Source organism: Centroberyx gerrardi, chromosome 17, assembly GCF_048128805.1.
Source record: "Centroberyx gerrardi isolate f3 chromosome 17, fCenGer3.hap1.cur.20231027, whole genome shotgun sequence".
NCBI lineage: Eukaryota > Metazoa > Chordata > Actinopteri > Beryciformes > Berycidae > Centroberyx > Centroberyx gerrardi.
In genome coordinates, this window is record NC_136013.1 from 23,176,232 (window position 1) to 23,191,568 (window position 15,337).

The following is a 15,337-nucleotide window of genomic DNA, read 5'->3' on the forward strand; positions in this document are numbered from 1 at the left end:
TATTCCCATTTTCCTCAGCTCAGATTATCGGGGGGGAGGAGGTGGCCTCGTGGTCATTCATAAAAATCTTTTTTTTTTGTCTTGGTTTTAATATCCACGTGTGCTGTCCATACCTCACTCTCACCCATTTTATTAATCATGATCTTCTAATCTGGTTCATTCTATTAAAGGTGCCACTCACTCTAAAGGCCATACACTTAATTTGGTTCTCTCTCTATTCTACTCTACTCTTTTCTGTCCTTTTCTACCCTACTCTACTCCACTCTGCTCAACCCTATACTACTACACTCTCCTCCCCTCTTCTCTCCTCCTCCCCTCTTCTCTCCTGCTCTCCTCTCCTCTCCTCTCCAGGTTCTGCAGCCAGACTTCAGGTTGAACTACTGTCGGTTGTGGCAGGCTCTGATCGGAGGTGACATGTCTGGGGTGGAGCGATACAGCCGGAGGTTGGGAGCCGGAGATCTCTACCCGCTGTTCGCCTGCGTCCTCACCGCCCGATCCTGGACCGCTGTCAATGCAGGCATCAGCTCTACGCCCGTCACAAACTCTGAGGTAGACACACACACTCTCACTCACACTCACACACACACACACACACACACACACACACACACACACACAAGCACACACACACTTCTATACTTATGAGGACATTCCATTGACTACACTCATTCCCTAAACCCTAAACCTAAACCCTAGCCCTAACCCCCACCACTACATGCCTATCCTAACCTAAACCTAATCCTAACTCTAATCTTAACAAACCTAAACCTAAATCTAATCCCAATCCTAAACTAGCCCATTGTAGAAAAGATGACCAGACAAAATGACATCACTTTGCCAACATGTTGTCATTTTGAATGTCTAAAACTCAAACTGGCTTTCACAATTACAGAAATACAAGATCACACACACACACACACACACACACACATATATTTACATATACACCTAACAAACATGGATGGTAACATTGGCGGGCAGACATACACATGAAGGGTACCTTGCATGTTTGGAGGCACATATATAGACACATATAGACACACACAGCAACACACTACAAATAATAGACAAATATTTCCAATAGTCATGTCATTGAAGGCGCAAATACACACAATCACAGACATATCACTGCTTTCAGTTGAAAACCTTGTGTCTCAAATACAAGACCCACAATCCAATTTACCCAGAGGGCTCAATCAAATTAATCTTATCAAAAGTGTGAAGTTTTCAGCATTTACAACAGGCAGACCACCATGCAGTTTTGAAAAAGGTTTTGGAATGGTTTCACAAGCTGAAGGGTCAGAACATTTTCTCAGCCAATAGAGGACCATGTCATCCTTCAATTAAAGTAAAATCATTAAATTCACCTAAATTGGAGTTACAAGGTGACAACAGCGATGTTTCATTAAGTGTATATATTTGTGCTCAACCAGCATACATGTTTCAGTTTGTGTGTGTGTGTGTGTTTGTATTTGTACATGTATGTGTATACAACCCTCTACCTGCAGGGGTTCCATGATGCCATCTGTGCTAGAGAGAGAGTTTATTTATACCTCTGTTATGCAACATTTTGTAGCTGGCAGTAGCACCACACAACAGTCTGCAACAGTGCGCCGATGGGGAACGTGCCACCCCCTCACACATGTTAGGCATTACAAGAAAGAATTTGGCAGGGTCCAGTCCGTGAATAACTAGCTGTGGCTTTTTTTTGCTATTCCTGAAAGTGAAATGACATAACCAGGTATCCAGACAGTCAGAAATACCAAAAAAAAGTATTGACAATATGCCTCAGAAAATAGTTGAATGTTCAATGTGCTTGAACCTGTTAGCTAATTCAAGAGCTTTGTAGACTCATAAGCAAGAAATAAGCTGTAATCTAACAAACACATACTCTCACACCTTCTCTCCCTTCACTCCCCCTTGCCTTTGTTGGCACTACAATGTGTCTGAAATGTCTGGAATCATAGGGAAACCACCAACTAAAGTATCAAACCTGGTGGGATTCGAACCCACAACTTTATTCAAAGACCAGAAACTAGAAAAGATGAAACAGAAGAGGCCCAATAATTGACCCCTGTGGGACCCCACGCAGAGACAATGAAATGCGGGCCCTGCATATACAACTGAAACCAGCTGAAAACTGAGCCAGACATGCCAACGCAGCTCTCAAGCCTGTCTATAAAAATACTGTGATCAACTGTGTTGAATGCCGCCCTCAGATCCAATGAAACCAACACAGATACCTTTTTAGCATCAGTGTTAACCCTTAAAGAGATACTCCACTTAGTTTTAACATGGGGGTTATTTGGCACTTGACCACCATGAAAGCCATAATATAATCTAATCACCAACACTGGATGCAGCTGGAAGAGTTTGTAGTGTTCAGATTTTTACTTCCCATTCATTTGAATGAGGCAAAAAAATAGCCTGAAAACTGACATTTAACACACTTGTGAACAGTTTCAACAACTGATCCCGCTACTGTGATTTTCAACTGACGTTTGGTCATATTTTTTAGAACATAATTTCGCCAAATAGCATTTTTATTAATAGAGGAGACCGTAGTGGAGGGATACATGCCTCCGCTATGTCCTCGTGGCAGATTAATTCAGAGCTGCACCTAATACTGGGCGAGCGAGCACCACTCAGTATGGTGAGGAAGTGCCATTTTACTGACTGATAGATTGACCTGAATTTGGCTCCTGATGAAGACATGTGCCATGGAAAAAAATAACTAAGATTGAAATTGGTTAGCATCAACACTGCCAAGGCGTTATGTTAGTCTGTGAAGTTGTTCCACCATGCCATAATACAGCCTCTAAGGAAACATGGCTCAAAGTTTGTGAACTGTTAACAGCTTAAAGGAATAGTTCACCCCAAAATGAAAATTCAATTAGTTTCAACTCACCCCATGTTGGAACAAACTCCATTGTAGTTCATAGTACCACCAAACACACAATGAGTTAGCCGTGTAGTTTCATCTCAGCCTCTTCCAAACTATTGAAATTAACTGGCCATCTTTTTACAGCTCCAAATTTCTCCAAACAGCTTGTGCAACAGAATCCAAGTGTTTTGTAGCCAAATGTTTGCACTGTTGGTCCAATTGTACCATATTTACCTGATTATCTCCTATATTTTCCTTGCCCAGTCTTGCTAACGTGTGTAAGCTTTGCAACTGCAGTGGCTAATGACAAAAAAAATAAATAAATAAATCGCCAGTTCAATCACCGGCTATTATGTTATAATACTGAAAAACAGCTAACATGCCAGAGCTTAGCAATATAATAGAGTTTATCTATTCTTCTTACTTAATACATTGGGTAAAATACAGTATGTGGCTATCCTGATTATTCCAGGACTGTAGTAAGTTACAGCAGCAGTTGATGCTGCACACCTAGCTAGGTGCACAGCATTTGTACTTGTTTTTTTGGGGGGGGTTTTCTGTATCTTTGGTGCTAAACTGTGGTGTTTCTGCACTGCACTTCCCAGAGATCACTTGGCAATCATACGTGTCCAGTATTGTGACGTCTTTTTCCTTGGATTTTCTGTTGATGCAGTTTCAGTTTCTCTTTTCTTTGTCTGTTCAGCCATGGTGGCTATCACTGCTCATGCTAACTAGCCAGTTCTTCTTCTGTTTATTCCAACACACCGGAAATGTAAAACGCATCACTTCCTTTGCGGCAAAGGATTTTTCCCAGGAAAGACCTACCAGACACTGAGTGTTTAGAACAGCAAATGTAGAAACTTTCATGAACTGAGTATAGGTTAAATCACTATTGTGTTATATCAACCAGATAGAGAGTAGCAAAACAGACTTGTAAGGTATATTTTCAGATTCACCGGAGGCTTGCAGCATTGACAAATCACCAAAAAATGGTCACAAAATATATCAACGAGGAAAAGGGATGTTATTACCACTTACTAAAGTAATGATGACATAAAACCCATATGTCAAAGTTGGTTGAATTGCCTTTTAAGCAAGAAAGTGTTTTTTCCTCCCAGTGTCAATGCAAATCTGTATTTCTCAGTTGATAGAAACACAACAGAAATTACATTTTCATGACTAAGACTTACGCTAGTGTGTTTTTATGTATGCATGAACATAGGTGTGTGTGTGTAATGTCTGATCTTCATCCTCTCTCTTTCTCTCTCCCCTTCTCTGAGATGAAAGCACTCTTTCCGTCAGTCCAGTCCGTCTGCCTTTGTAATTTATATTCCCTGTTCACTGCGCACACACACGCGCACACACAGACACACACACACACACACAGCCCATTAGGGCAGACAGCACTCTAGTGCCTTCTACATCAGTACACTAGTTGATTGTGCAGCACTCTGGAGTTAAGAAGACATTATTAGACACACATTTCTCTCGCCACAACCACTCATCTGCTTTTTTCTGTCTTTGCCGCCTCTTCTGACGACTCCGCTCTTTTCTCCTCTCTTGTCTCTTCCTCTGTTCTCTTCTCATCTTTGTTCCTCTCTTCTCCGCTCTCCTGTGCACGGCTAATTTTTAAGTCCTACCTCTAACAATTATGATGCATTCCATTAGTGATAGTGCAATCACATGCACACACAAAATGTGGAGTGCTTTTAGAGCATTGGCTTTTTGCAGCCTCTATTTCACATTCACACGCAGGAATATTTATCTTTTAATGAATGTTTGTCTTGTAAACATTAAAAACAAAGTAATTAGTCAAAAATAGAAGCAGTCAATGGTTTGGCAAATCGTCTACAAAAGGTCATTGTGAGTAAAGTTAATTAGGCTTTAGTTTGTATAGGAAAGTCATTTAGATATTGAATAGAAACAGAGGACTTATTGTGTATAAAATGGGTCAATGTGTGGATATCTTGGTTCAGCGAGCTAAGGCTTATACCTACTCATGATAACTCATCTTTCCTGTTGCTATCCACTGTATAGGATCTAATAAAGTTCAGACAAGATTAGATGAAACTTTATTGATCCCTGTGGGGAAATGAGGTCGTTGCAGCACCAAAAGTAATAGGATTCAGTGGGGAAAAAGACAAATAGAATATAAGCACAAAATAAGCAATAAAAATAGTAGAAAAAATAAAATAAAACAACAATAAACATATATATAAACATATACTGCTGACAATTTCAGCAGGTTAAAGGAAAAATCCCCCCTCAAACATTTTAACACAAAATGGCTATTGGCAACGTGACTTGCATTCCTGGGCCCATTTTGTGATTTGGTGGTGTATTTTTCTTATTCCAGTGGATAACTGGCCAAGTGTAGATGCTGTGATGTCACGTTGAGATATTTCCAGCGCAGCTACAATGGAGTTTGATGGCAGAAAATTTTTCGATGATCTAAAACATCAGCGCTAAACATCAGGTTTTGGTGCTCAGATCAAGGAGCGAGGGCTTCTCAGAGAGACCAATTTCTCCACCCGCAGTAGCCTCAATTGACCTTATTCACACGGCAGCCATTTTTAACACTTGGGGTGGGAAACTACCTGTAAAATCGGCATATATATAAAAGTTACTTGCTTATTTAAACACATAAGTGAGGACAATACTGATGAACAGTTACCAAATTAGCTAGCAATCTCAAGAACAACAATCCAATGACTTTGAATTTAGCAAGGAAGTTAGTAAGCTATTAGCTAGCTTAAGCTATCTAGCTAGACTCTGGTAGCTACGATAATGGACCAAATATATTCAAATGTAAACATATCCCTCTGGATTCTTCATATCCATTTGTTTCAAATCTGTTTTTCAATGTGAATCAGTGAAATGATAAATGTTTGTATGATGTATCTTGGTTCACAGCAGCACAGAGCGACTGGACTGTTCAGGTAGAGTTTCACACCCTGTTCAAAATGTGTTCAAAATGGCCGCCATGTGAATAAGGTCAATAGTGCCAGAATGTAATGCAGCCACAAGACACATGTTTTAAATAAGGGCCGACACATAAAGCCAAGCTGGATCCAGTCAGGCCCATGCCAGACAAGGCAGGCCGAGGGAAAGTAGATACAACAAAAAGGTAAATTACCTCACCAAAATAACTCCTGAAAGTGATGATACGCAACAGTGTAATAATAATCTGATGGGGGATTTTTATAAACAGTGTTATAAAAGTTTGAAAAAATAAAAAGATATAGATGGTGGAACCATTATGAAAATGTTAATATAAATATAACAATCTGCGCAAACTTAGGAAGCAGATACATGAATTTACAGCAATATACATGATGTGCAAATGTGCATTGTATTCACATTAACAAATCTACACAAGGCCATGCAGATGTGCAGAAAGTGCCGTGGCGTGTGGGCTGTGAAAAGTAATAAAATAATACATTATTACTCTATCAGTAGTAGCAGCAGTAGTAGTAGTAGTAGAAGAAGAAACACTAGTAGTAGAAACAATCATATAAATAGAGAGCATTATAGTGAAGAAATAGTAAAAGAACAAATTGCATCCTGGATGGTCAGTAAGCTTAGGTAACTAACATCCACTCCACTATGGCTTCACACCATTTGTTACCTCTTTAACTCTATTGCTGTGGGACTTCAGATCCATCATGCATGATAACAGTGACCTCTGAAATCAATTCATTTCCTCTCAGTGCAATGGGCTTTATTAGCCTTTGGCATATATTACAAAGTCTAAGAAAAAAAGCAGTGATTATGAAATCAAATATTATATCTGCACTAGACTTAATATGATTTTTATGTAAATACACCCGTCTTATCTGCCTAAATCATAAAAGTGGAGCTGCAACAGAGAAGATCGTCCCATCCCCACTAATTGAGACGCCATAGATTCACCCTATTTGCCCAAATTAAATGCTGGTGTCGGAATGGGAATCGTCTCCATACAAAGTGATGAATCCAAACTTGAGATTGAAATCCAAAAGTGTCTCCTAAACAGCAGTGAGTGAGCGCTCCATCCAGAGAAAACTGGACTCTCCAATGATGGCTGAACCTCTTTGCCAACTCCACCCCAACACACACTAAGAAGAAGACATTTAATTTACTGACGTTACCTTACAGGATTTCTGGGTAATGAAGTCCTCACATTTCAAACAGTCACCTCTTATAACACAATACAGGTGTTGTCACTGACATATCTTTCTGTTTCTGTAACTGTGATCGAGGGTCACAAAATGCTAACTGGCTAACCAAGGCTAACGCTAATTTCTGTGCTGTTAGCATGTTGCGCAGTCGTCTGACAACAGAAACAGAAAGATATGTCAGTGACAACACCTGTATTGTGTTATTCATTATATTGAAACACAAAATTAGTGATCACAGACAGTTATGGGCAACAGAACTTTGGCTTTTTAACATTGCTGCCAATGGTGAGATCTGAGCTATATCCTGCAGAAGTACGGCAGCCATGTTTGTGAAAAGGGCTTATTGCTCCGACTACAGTTGAGATTCCAGAGAAACGGTGCAGACCGAAAACGGCACCGGTAAAGAATAACACGATAATTGCAGATTATACAGTCGATTCTGACATGCCTTATTGTGTCCTCTTTCTCCCTTCCTCTCTTTCTCATCTCCCTCTGTCTCTCTCCCCACAATTTCCTAATGTCTCCCAACCACTGTACAGTCATACCGCCGACTCTCCAATACATTGGAAAAAAAGGAAGAAGAAAAAAAAGAAAAATCACCAGCCCAGACCCCCCCCCCCCCCCCAACGCCACGCCACCCTCCCAGCCGCATTCTCTTTGCCTTTTGCACGGCCTATTATCGTACCACTTGCAATACAATATGTCCTTATTGGAGCTTTCAGATGCAAATAAGAGCGCTGTCGCTTTCTCTGTGTCCTGCTGACAGCTGTAAGGCCCGCTAACCAGCCTCCCATAATTGCTGCTAATTATTATTCCCCAAGCAGGACTCAGCAGAGTACTTCAGAGCACCCAACCCCTGTTATTTGGGCTGGGAGGTGTGTGTGTGTGTGAGGTGGGGGTGGGGGGGGGGTGGGGGTGTTGTTATGTGGTGTTTTATGTCTGGTAGCTTCTGATTTCGATTTGTAAGGAATTTGCAAGGAAGGAAGGGAGGGCTTGTTAGTAAGCAAGGAAGGGGGTGAAAGGAAGGAAGGAACGAATGAAGGATTTGTAAGCAAGGAAAGGAACGAGGAAAGAAGGAAGGAAGGAGTGAAGGGTTTGTAAGTAAGCAAGGTGAGGAGGTAAGAAGAAATGAAGGGTTTGTAAGTCACAAGGACCGGAAGAGGGAAGGAAGGAAGAGTTTGTAAGTAAGCAAGGAAAGGAAGGAGGGAGGAAGAAAGGAGTGAGGGGTTTGTAAATACCGTATTTCCTCTAATATTGGCCCGGGCCTTTATTTACCTCAACTGCAGAGGGTACCAGGCCTTTATTGGAAGCAGGCTTATATTAGAGACAGGCCTTTATTTCTAATTCCCTCTGTTTGATAAGTATATTTGCTCATATTTTAGTATGAAGCCTCCTTGTTTTCTGATCTGCTTCTGTTGGGGTACGTTAGGTAGACGTTTTTTTGTTACTGCAATGCATTACGATAATTACGGTAATCGACAACGGCATGCTCCAGAGACTTCCGCCGGCCGAGCCATCTTGTGGCACTTGTACGTTACTACAAACTACAGTTACAAACAGGCACCAGGAGTTTACCGGTATCCACCGTTGTTTGCATGTAAGCTGAAGCTAACTGAAGCTAACTGAACCTGGGCGCCGATGTGTTCCCGGTGATCCGGCCGAGATTTCGGCGGGGGTCCGGGGCTTGGATCGGGAGGATCAATGAGGGCCGTGGGCGCGGTGGAGAGGCAGCGGCGGAGAGAGGAGACGAACACAGTGCAGCTATATACTAGGTTTTGACCTAGTCTTGTTTCCCTTGTTTTTTCCCCCGGCCTGTATTTGAGACCGGCCTTTATTTGTTCGTGTCGACGACGGCCCCGGCCATTATCGGAGACCCGGCTTTTAATTGACTACAGGCCACTATTAGAGGAAATACGGTAAGAAAGGAATGAAGGGTTTGCAAGTCACAAGGAAGGAAAGAAGGAAGGAAGGAAGGGTTTGTAAGTAAGCAAAGAAGGGTGAAAGGAAGTAAGGAACAAATGAAGGGTTTATAAGTAAGCAAGGAAAGGAGGAAGGAAAGATTTATATACATGTATATTACATACTTACCTTTCGTGTGTGTGTGTACGAGGATAATGTAGCTGATTCAGAAGGCGTAGGAAGCGCCGCGCTACATCGGTGCTGTTTGTTGACATCACTTAGTTGGGGCGAGAGACAAAGAAAGACAGACAGTAGAGGAGAGAGAGAGATGGAGAGAGAGAGAGAGAGGCTCCACCTCACGTCAGTCTGTTTATCAGCGTCAGGATGTTGACTTGTTGTCTGTCTCTCACTGTGTTTGTCACTTCCCTGTTTATCTGGACTGACAGCTCTGACAATACTGCTGTCACGCACACACACACGCACACACACACACACACACACACACACACACACACACACACGGACACCCTGGGAAATTCTCTCCATCTCAACTAGGTAGAGTATGCACATCAAAACACCCTGAGCAGGTATGGTATCTGTTTCACTAAACACAGCTGGACTTAATGTCCCTTAACAGTTACTTTCCTGTTGTCCTTTTTTTCTTATTCTGCTCATTTATAGTTTCACAGCTTTCATCAGCTGTGTTGAATCAGAAATAGGCTGGTGTTGTTTCTTTATTTTGGTGGGTAAATTGGTCTCAAATTCAATTCCAGGTAGCACTGAAAAGCCTAAATAGCACTAAAAAGTCGTAAAATTGGCTTTCTGAAACCTGATACCAAATCTGAGAATATATTTATTGTTAGATATGATTTTGTCCAGAATCCCACGACTATCTGTATTGTAGGTAGAGAGATAACAGTGAAACTATGATCAAAACAGTCGTTCTTCTAAATTCTCTAATTGTGTTAACTTCTTGTAAATTAAATAATGGTGAAGTTTAACAATTCATCAGTTTGCTGGGGACCCCCTGGAACCCCCTCAAGGACCCCTGGTGGTCCCCGGACCCCACGTTGAGAACCACTGGATTAGAAGGTGGTTCATTTGTGGATGTCTTTTCCTATAGCATGGGCAAATAGAATCTACAAGGGCCTTGTTCAATTCAAAATTTTTAGGACATGGGATTGAAAACACTATTTAAAAGTATAGAATTTGGGATATTTTTGGCATGAAAATGGTCAAATTTCACAATATTGAATATCAGCATATGAGCAATGTCAGATTATGACATTGCTGATAATCATTACTACTACTACTACTGCTACTACTACTACTACTGCTACTGCTACTACTACTACTGCTACTGCTACTACTGCTGCTACTACTACTACTACTACTGCTGCTGCTACTACTACTACTGCTACTGCTACTACTGCTGCTACTACTACTACTACTACTGCTGCTGCTACTACTACTACTACTACTACTGCTACTAATACTAATAATGATAATAATAATGATAATGAAGAAGAACCAAGCGTGACCAGAAGGTTGCTGGTTTGAATTGTTGGACCAGCAGGGAAAATTTGGATGAGGAAAGTCTCGCCTCCCTCCAAAACTGCTGTTGATGATAAAAGAGTGTACAATGCAGCAAGTCTTAATGGGTATGTAAAAAAGATATGAGACCACATTGAGCTGTATTTGACAGTGAAATATAAAACTGCCATGTCTGATTGCGCTTCTATTCAGGGTTTCCGGACTACATAAAAAGACATTTCTCCAAATTCCCAAGTTTCCACTTATCTTTTAATTCCATTGTGCGACAGTCCGGTCTCATAATTTCCTGCACTCAGGCAGATTGTGCACATCCTGATTTTCCCTTTTCTATCTAAAGGCAGCCAAATGATGTGGCTGTAAGCTTTAAGCAGTGTAGTCCACTTCCTCCCACAGCTAATAGTGTAATTTAGCCCTGTTTACCTGCAGCAGGGAGAGGCCTTTGAAGTGGAGTAGAGCGGGACACTGCGGTCGAGATGAAGAGACAAGCAGTCGTCGACAACATCAAAGAGGATGCGTCGTCGCCATGGAGGCAAACCTCGTCTCTCTGTCTCGCTTTTTCATCCCTCATAATTTCTGTGATTCGTCATTTACGGTTGTCCTTGTTGTCAGGTCCTCCGCCGAGGCAAAATTTAATCCTATTCTTGTTTAATCCCCTCCATCCCTCCCTTACTACTTAATTCATCCCTGCATTCATCCTCCCTTCTTCCCCTTCATCCCTGCCGTCCCTCCTTTCCTTACTGACAAGCCCCATCATTCATGCTGTCCCTCTTTCCTCCCTTCCTTCCTCGCTTACGCACAAACCCGTCACTCCCTGATTCTTTCCGTCGTTCTTTCCTCCCTTCCACTATCTTTCCTTCCTTCATAATTTAAGGGGTCAGTAACTCCCGGCCCGTACCGTTTTAGAACAAAAACTCCCCACTCATTGGATTTTCAAGACGATCGCTTTTGGTAAATATTAGGAGCAGGAGCCTTGTTTGGTGATATTGCTAGATCTGCTCGACGGTCACAGCCGAACGAAAATAATGGTGTAGCTGAAATAATAAATCAGAGGTTGCTGAGGACATAGACGTGCACCTGCACATACACACACACACACACACACCCTTTCTCTTTCGCTCTCTCATGCCACACACAGGAATAATTAGCACTGCCATAAGCCATAGATCTTACTTAGAAATAGACACACACACACATTTCCTAACAAGCATTGCACAGCAGGCATTTGAATGCATACTTTGGTCCTGATGTGTTTCGTAAATCCACCAATGGAAAGTTAATAAGCATATAAATTAACCAATGAGGAGATGGCTTGTCTAATAAATTGAACGCTATGGAGCTACGGTGTGTGTGTGTGTGTCAGGGAAGTGTGGTTTATGGGGAGGCAGCAGATATCATTGCTCATAGTGCTATGTCTTTGTAGGAACTGTGCTGATTAAGCTGAGGTTGATAAGACAGCTCCTGGGGGTATTCCACAACACAAGATTACCAGTTAAGTCGGGCTTATTTCAGTAAGTCAGCCTTATTTTCAAGACATTCGGTTCCACAAAGCAGGTTTAAATAAGTCTGAGCTTAGTTACAATGGAAAGTTGGAGAGGCAGATTTAGTCAGAAGAAAAAAAGAAAGAAGAAGAATAGGGGGAAAAAATGCCTACATGGACAATAGGCTGCCAGGTCATAGCCCCGACCGCCTACTGAGCAATGTAATGCATGTGCCTGTTGTACAGCCCACTAGATTAGTCAACTGCCTTTTCCTCACTCTAATTCTGCCGAGGTGATATGACTTAAAATACATCATTTCTGCATGTAGAATATGATATTTTGAACACTAGGCCTGTTTTCACAGAGAATCTCAAAGTAGGATATCTGATATCTGTTCTTACATCTTGGTGATCTTCCTTATTCTCATATCAAAAAGAAAACGGTTCACAGACTTACCCTACTTATTTAAGAATATAGCCCCTTTTCCCATGGCACAGCCGAGGGCATCAAGAGGCATATTCACAAACTTTGTGATTTTTAAATTAATCACAATAATTTTAATATAAAACACAGACACTCTGGCGTCTCTGAGATCATCCCACTTTTGCGCCTGATTGATATAAAATTATTACAATGGCTATGAAGGTGTCAGTGTCGCTTGAGATGATGTTTTTAGCAAGAGCAAAATTCCAGTACTTGATATAATACATATTGAAGTTGTTTATTAAATTGAATATCCATCATGAGTATAAAAACAGTGGCCCCTACTTTGACAAAATGATTGCTGACATGAACATAAAACTCATTATGGAATGTCGTTTAATCTAATACTTATCTTAAGACCTTTAAGACGAAACTTAAAAGTTCCCTTAGGGAAAATTGTGTCATTATTGGATGAGTGTTATAGATTATATTACACTTATAAATGAATCTGAAACTGATACTATATGAAATTGAAATTGGTTGGATTTGATATTCGCACATTACCCCTCCACAAAAGGCCAGACTGTCCCATGGCCTCTTCCTTGAAAAGTTTTCACTTTCTAGAAAATTCCTTAATCTGGATTTATTCTTCTTCTTTTTTTTTTTTTACTCGGCAAGTCACGCTCGTGTGTCTGTGGCCTGAGATGAATCCACTTAATTTGGCTGCTAATCCCTCCATCCTTCTCCTCAAATTTTAGGAGAGGGGGGGATTTGGGAGGGTTTTATCAGATAAGCAAACAGGCCAGTGCAGCTCTGCGGCACTTTCCGCCGTGTTCTCCCCACTTCCACTGCCCTGTGTTGAAAGTTATTGAAAAGGCAGTTGTTTGAGAAAGGAATGGAAAGAAAGATATTAGCGGGGGTTTCTGAGTTTGAATGAAGTAGAAATATGGGCTATCTTGAATACTCATCCTTAAACATGAAGTGGTAATCCATTTTTTCCGTCTCTATATTTGATGTTTTTGCACTGCGCTTCCCAGAGATCACCTGTCAATCAAACAGCGTGGCCAATGTGACGTCTTTTTCTCTGATTTTCTGTTGATGAAGTTTAAAGACCCCATGAAACGGCGTCTTTACTTCCTTGATTTGGTGTATTTTCTGTTGAAACAGGAGCGGGGCATAACGCAGTGAGGGATCATACCAATGGAATATCAGTCAGGGAGAGAAAGGTATTTGATGGGAGGGGTGGAGGGGCGGTATTGTTCAAAAACCTGTCACTATTCACTATTATACAGTAATCACTATTGTGCAAAATGGACATTTATTTAGATGAAAATGTTTATCACTTTAATCTTTTTTTCATATCGTATTGAATCAGTTGTGCAAACTGCTTGCCCCTTGCAGCTTATTACTATACATGTGCTTATTCCTCCATAGTGGAAATGTCTTGCTGGCCATTTTACCTTCTTTACCTTCTTGCCTACTTATATACTGGACCTTTATCCTGCATCCCTTTGTGCTAATGACCATATCCATTTTCTCAGAACAGAGTGTTCCCACCGATGATCCAGCCCTCTGGTGCTAAACTCTGTTGTTACATGAATTTCATTCCTTGAAGCTTTTTTTTTTCACCATGTGTTTGTTGCATTTCATCATAGCTGAGGATTAACATGATTCTATACGTTTTTATGGTATTCCTTCCTGCTTTATTCAGTATACAAAGAGAAGAGAAACCGAGAAGAGGATGACGTAACATTGGTCATGTGCTGGATTCAAACCCATGAGATCCAATAGATATTTTGTCATTTTGTGCTATTCAGTAGAAGTGCTATAGTAAGTAAAAATAAGTAGGCTAAGTAAAAGTGCTAATAAGTAAAAATCTTACTCATTGCCTATTTACAAAATAGCACATGCAAAAGAAGTCAAATCAAAAACAAATTATTTTATTTTTATACAAATAATTATTTTTGGATCATAAGTTTGAAATCCCAAGCTTTATTGAGTGATACCATTGAGTTTCAATAGTTATGGCCACCAAAAAACCTCACACTCGTGCTGTTACTAATGCTATTGCTATCCTTATTGCTCTCTCCACCTGCACGTAAAACCAATGTCCAGGCAAGTTCACTGGGGCATATCAAAAGGCATTCTGGGAAATGTAGGAAATCACGAGGCAGGTTGAGGGAAAGTGGGTACAACAAAAAGTTAATTACAACACTTATTCACAAAATAACTCCTGGAATGCATTGAACAGCACAAATTGATGATATATAACTGCCGATATCTACAGTATATCTATTTGTATATATGTTGTTATTCTAGTTATAGTTACTACAGATATACCTAAACTGCCCCTGCACATTTATTTATTTTATTAACATTTATTTATTTTTATTAGATACAAATTTTACAAACTATCAAAGGTTTTTCTAATTATGGTTCAAATATTCACTCATTTTCATAAAAAAATTGAAAAAGTTATCAGAACATTGAAGGTGATTGATTCCCATCTAGTAAGATCGTCCGGCTGTGGTTCTCACACTGTTTCATTTAATATAGCGTTGTGATATAACACCTCTTCACCAGTCTTGGATCAGGCTTTTTTTTCCCATGTCACTAATGCTATAGTTAAAAAAAAAGGGGATTGGATTGTGGAATGGTATAAACATCAATAGGATGTAATATAGGCTAGCAGTGTAAACAGGATTTCCCTGGAGTTGTAGTGAAGTGAGCAGTGTGGCACTGAAACAAGTGAGTCAGCAGAAATCTCTCTGTGATCTCTCTTACTCTCTCTCTCTGTCCCTCTCTCTCACTCACTGTATCGCTCTGTTTCACAAACCCTTGTCTGCAAACACGCTTTCCACTGGGATTTAGAGAATGTATCTATGGACAAACTGTGTGTGTGTGGTTCGTGCGTGCACGTATATATATCTATATATATA

General features: G+C 40.6%; 1 protein-coding gene across 1 annotated transcript in view; it reads left to right on the top strand.

Annotated features, from left to right (window-relative positions):
• adck1 (aarF domain containing kinase 1) overlaps positions 1-15,337 on the top strand; it is a 119,618-nt gene that overhangs the window by 95,270 nt on the left and 9,011 nt on the right. The window contains exon 9 of the mRNA XM_071914338.2: positions 352-549. Within this exon, the coding sequence (XP_071770439.2) occupies positions 352-549 (198 nt within the window). The remainder of the gene's footprint in view (positions 1-351; positions 550-15,337) is intronic.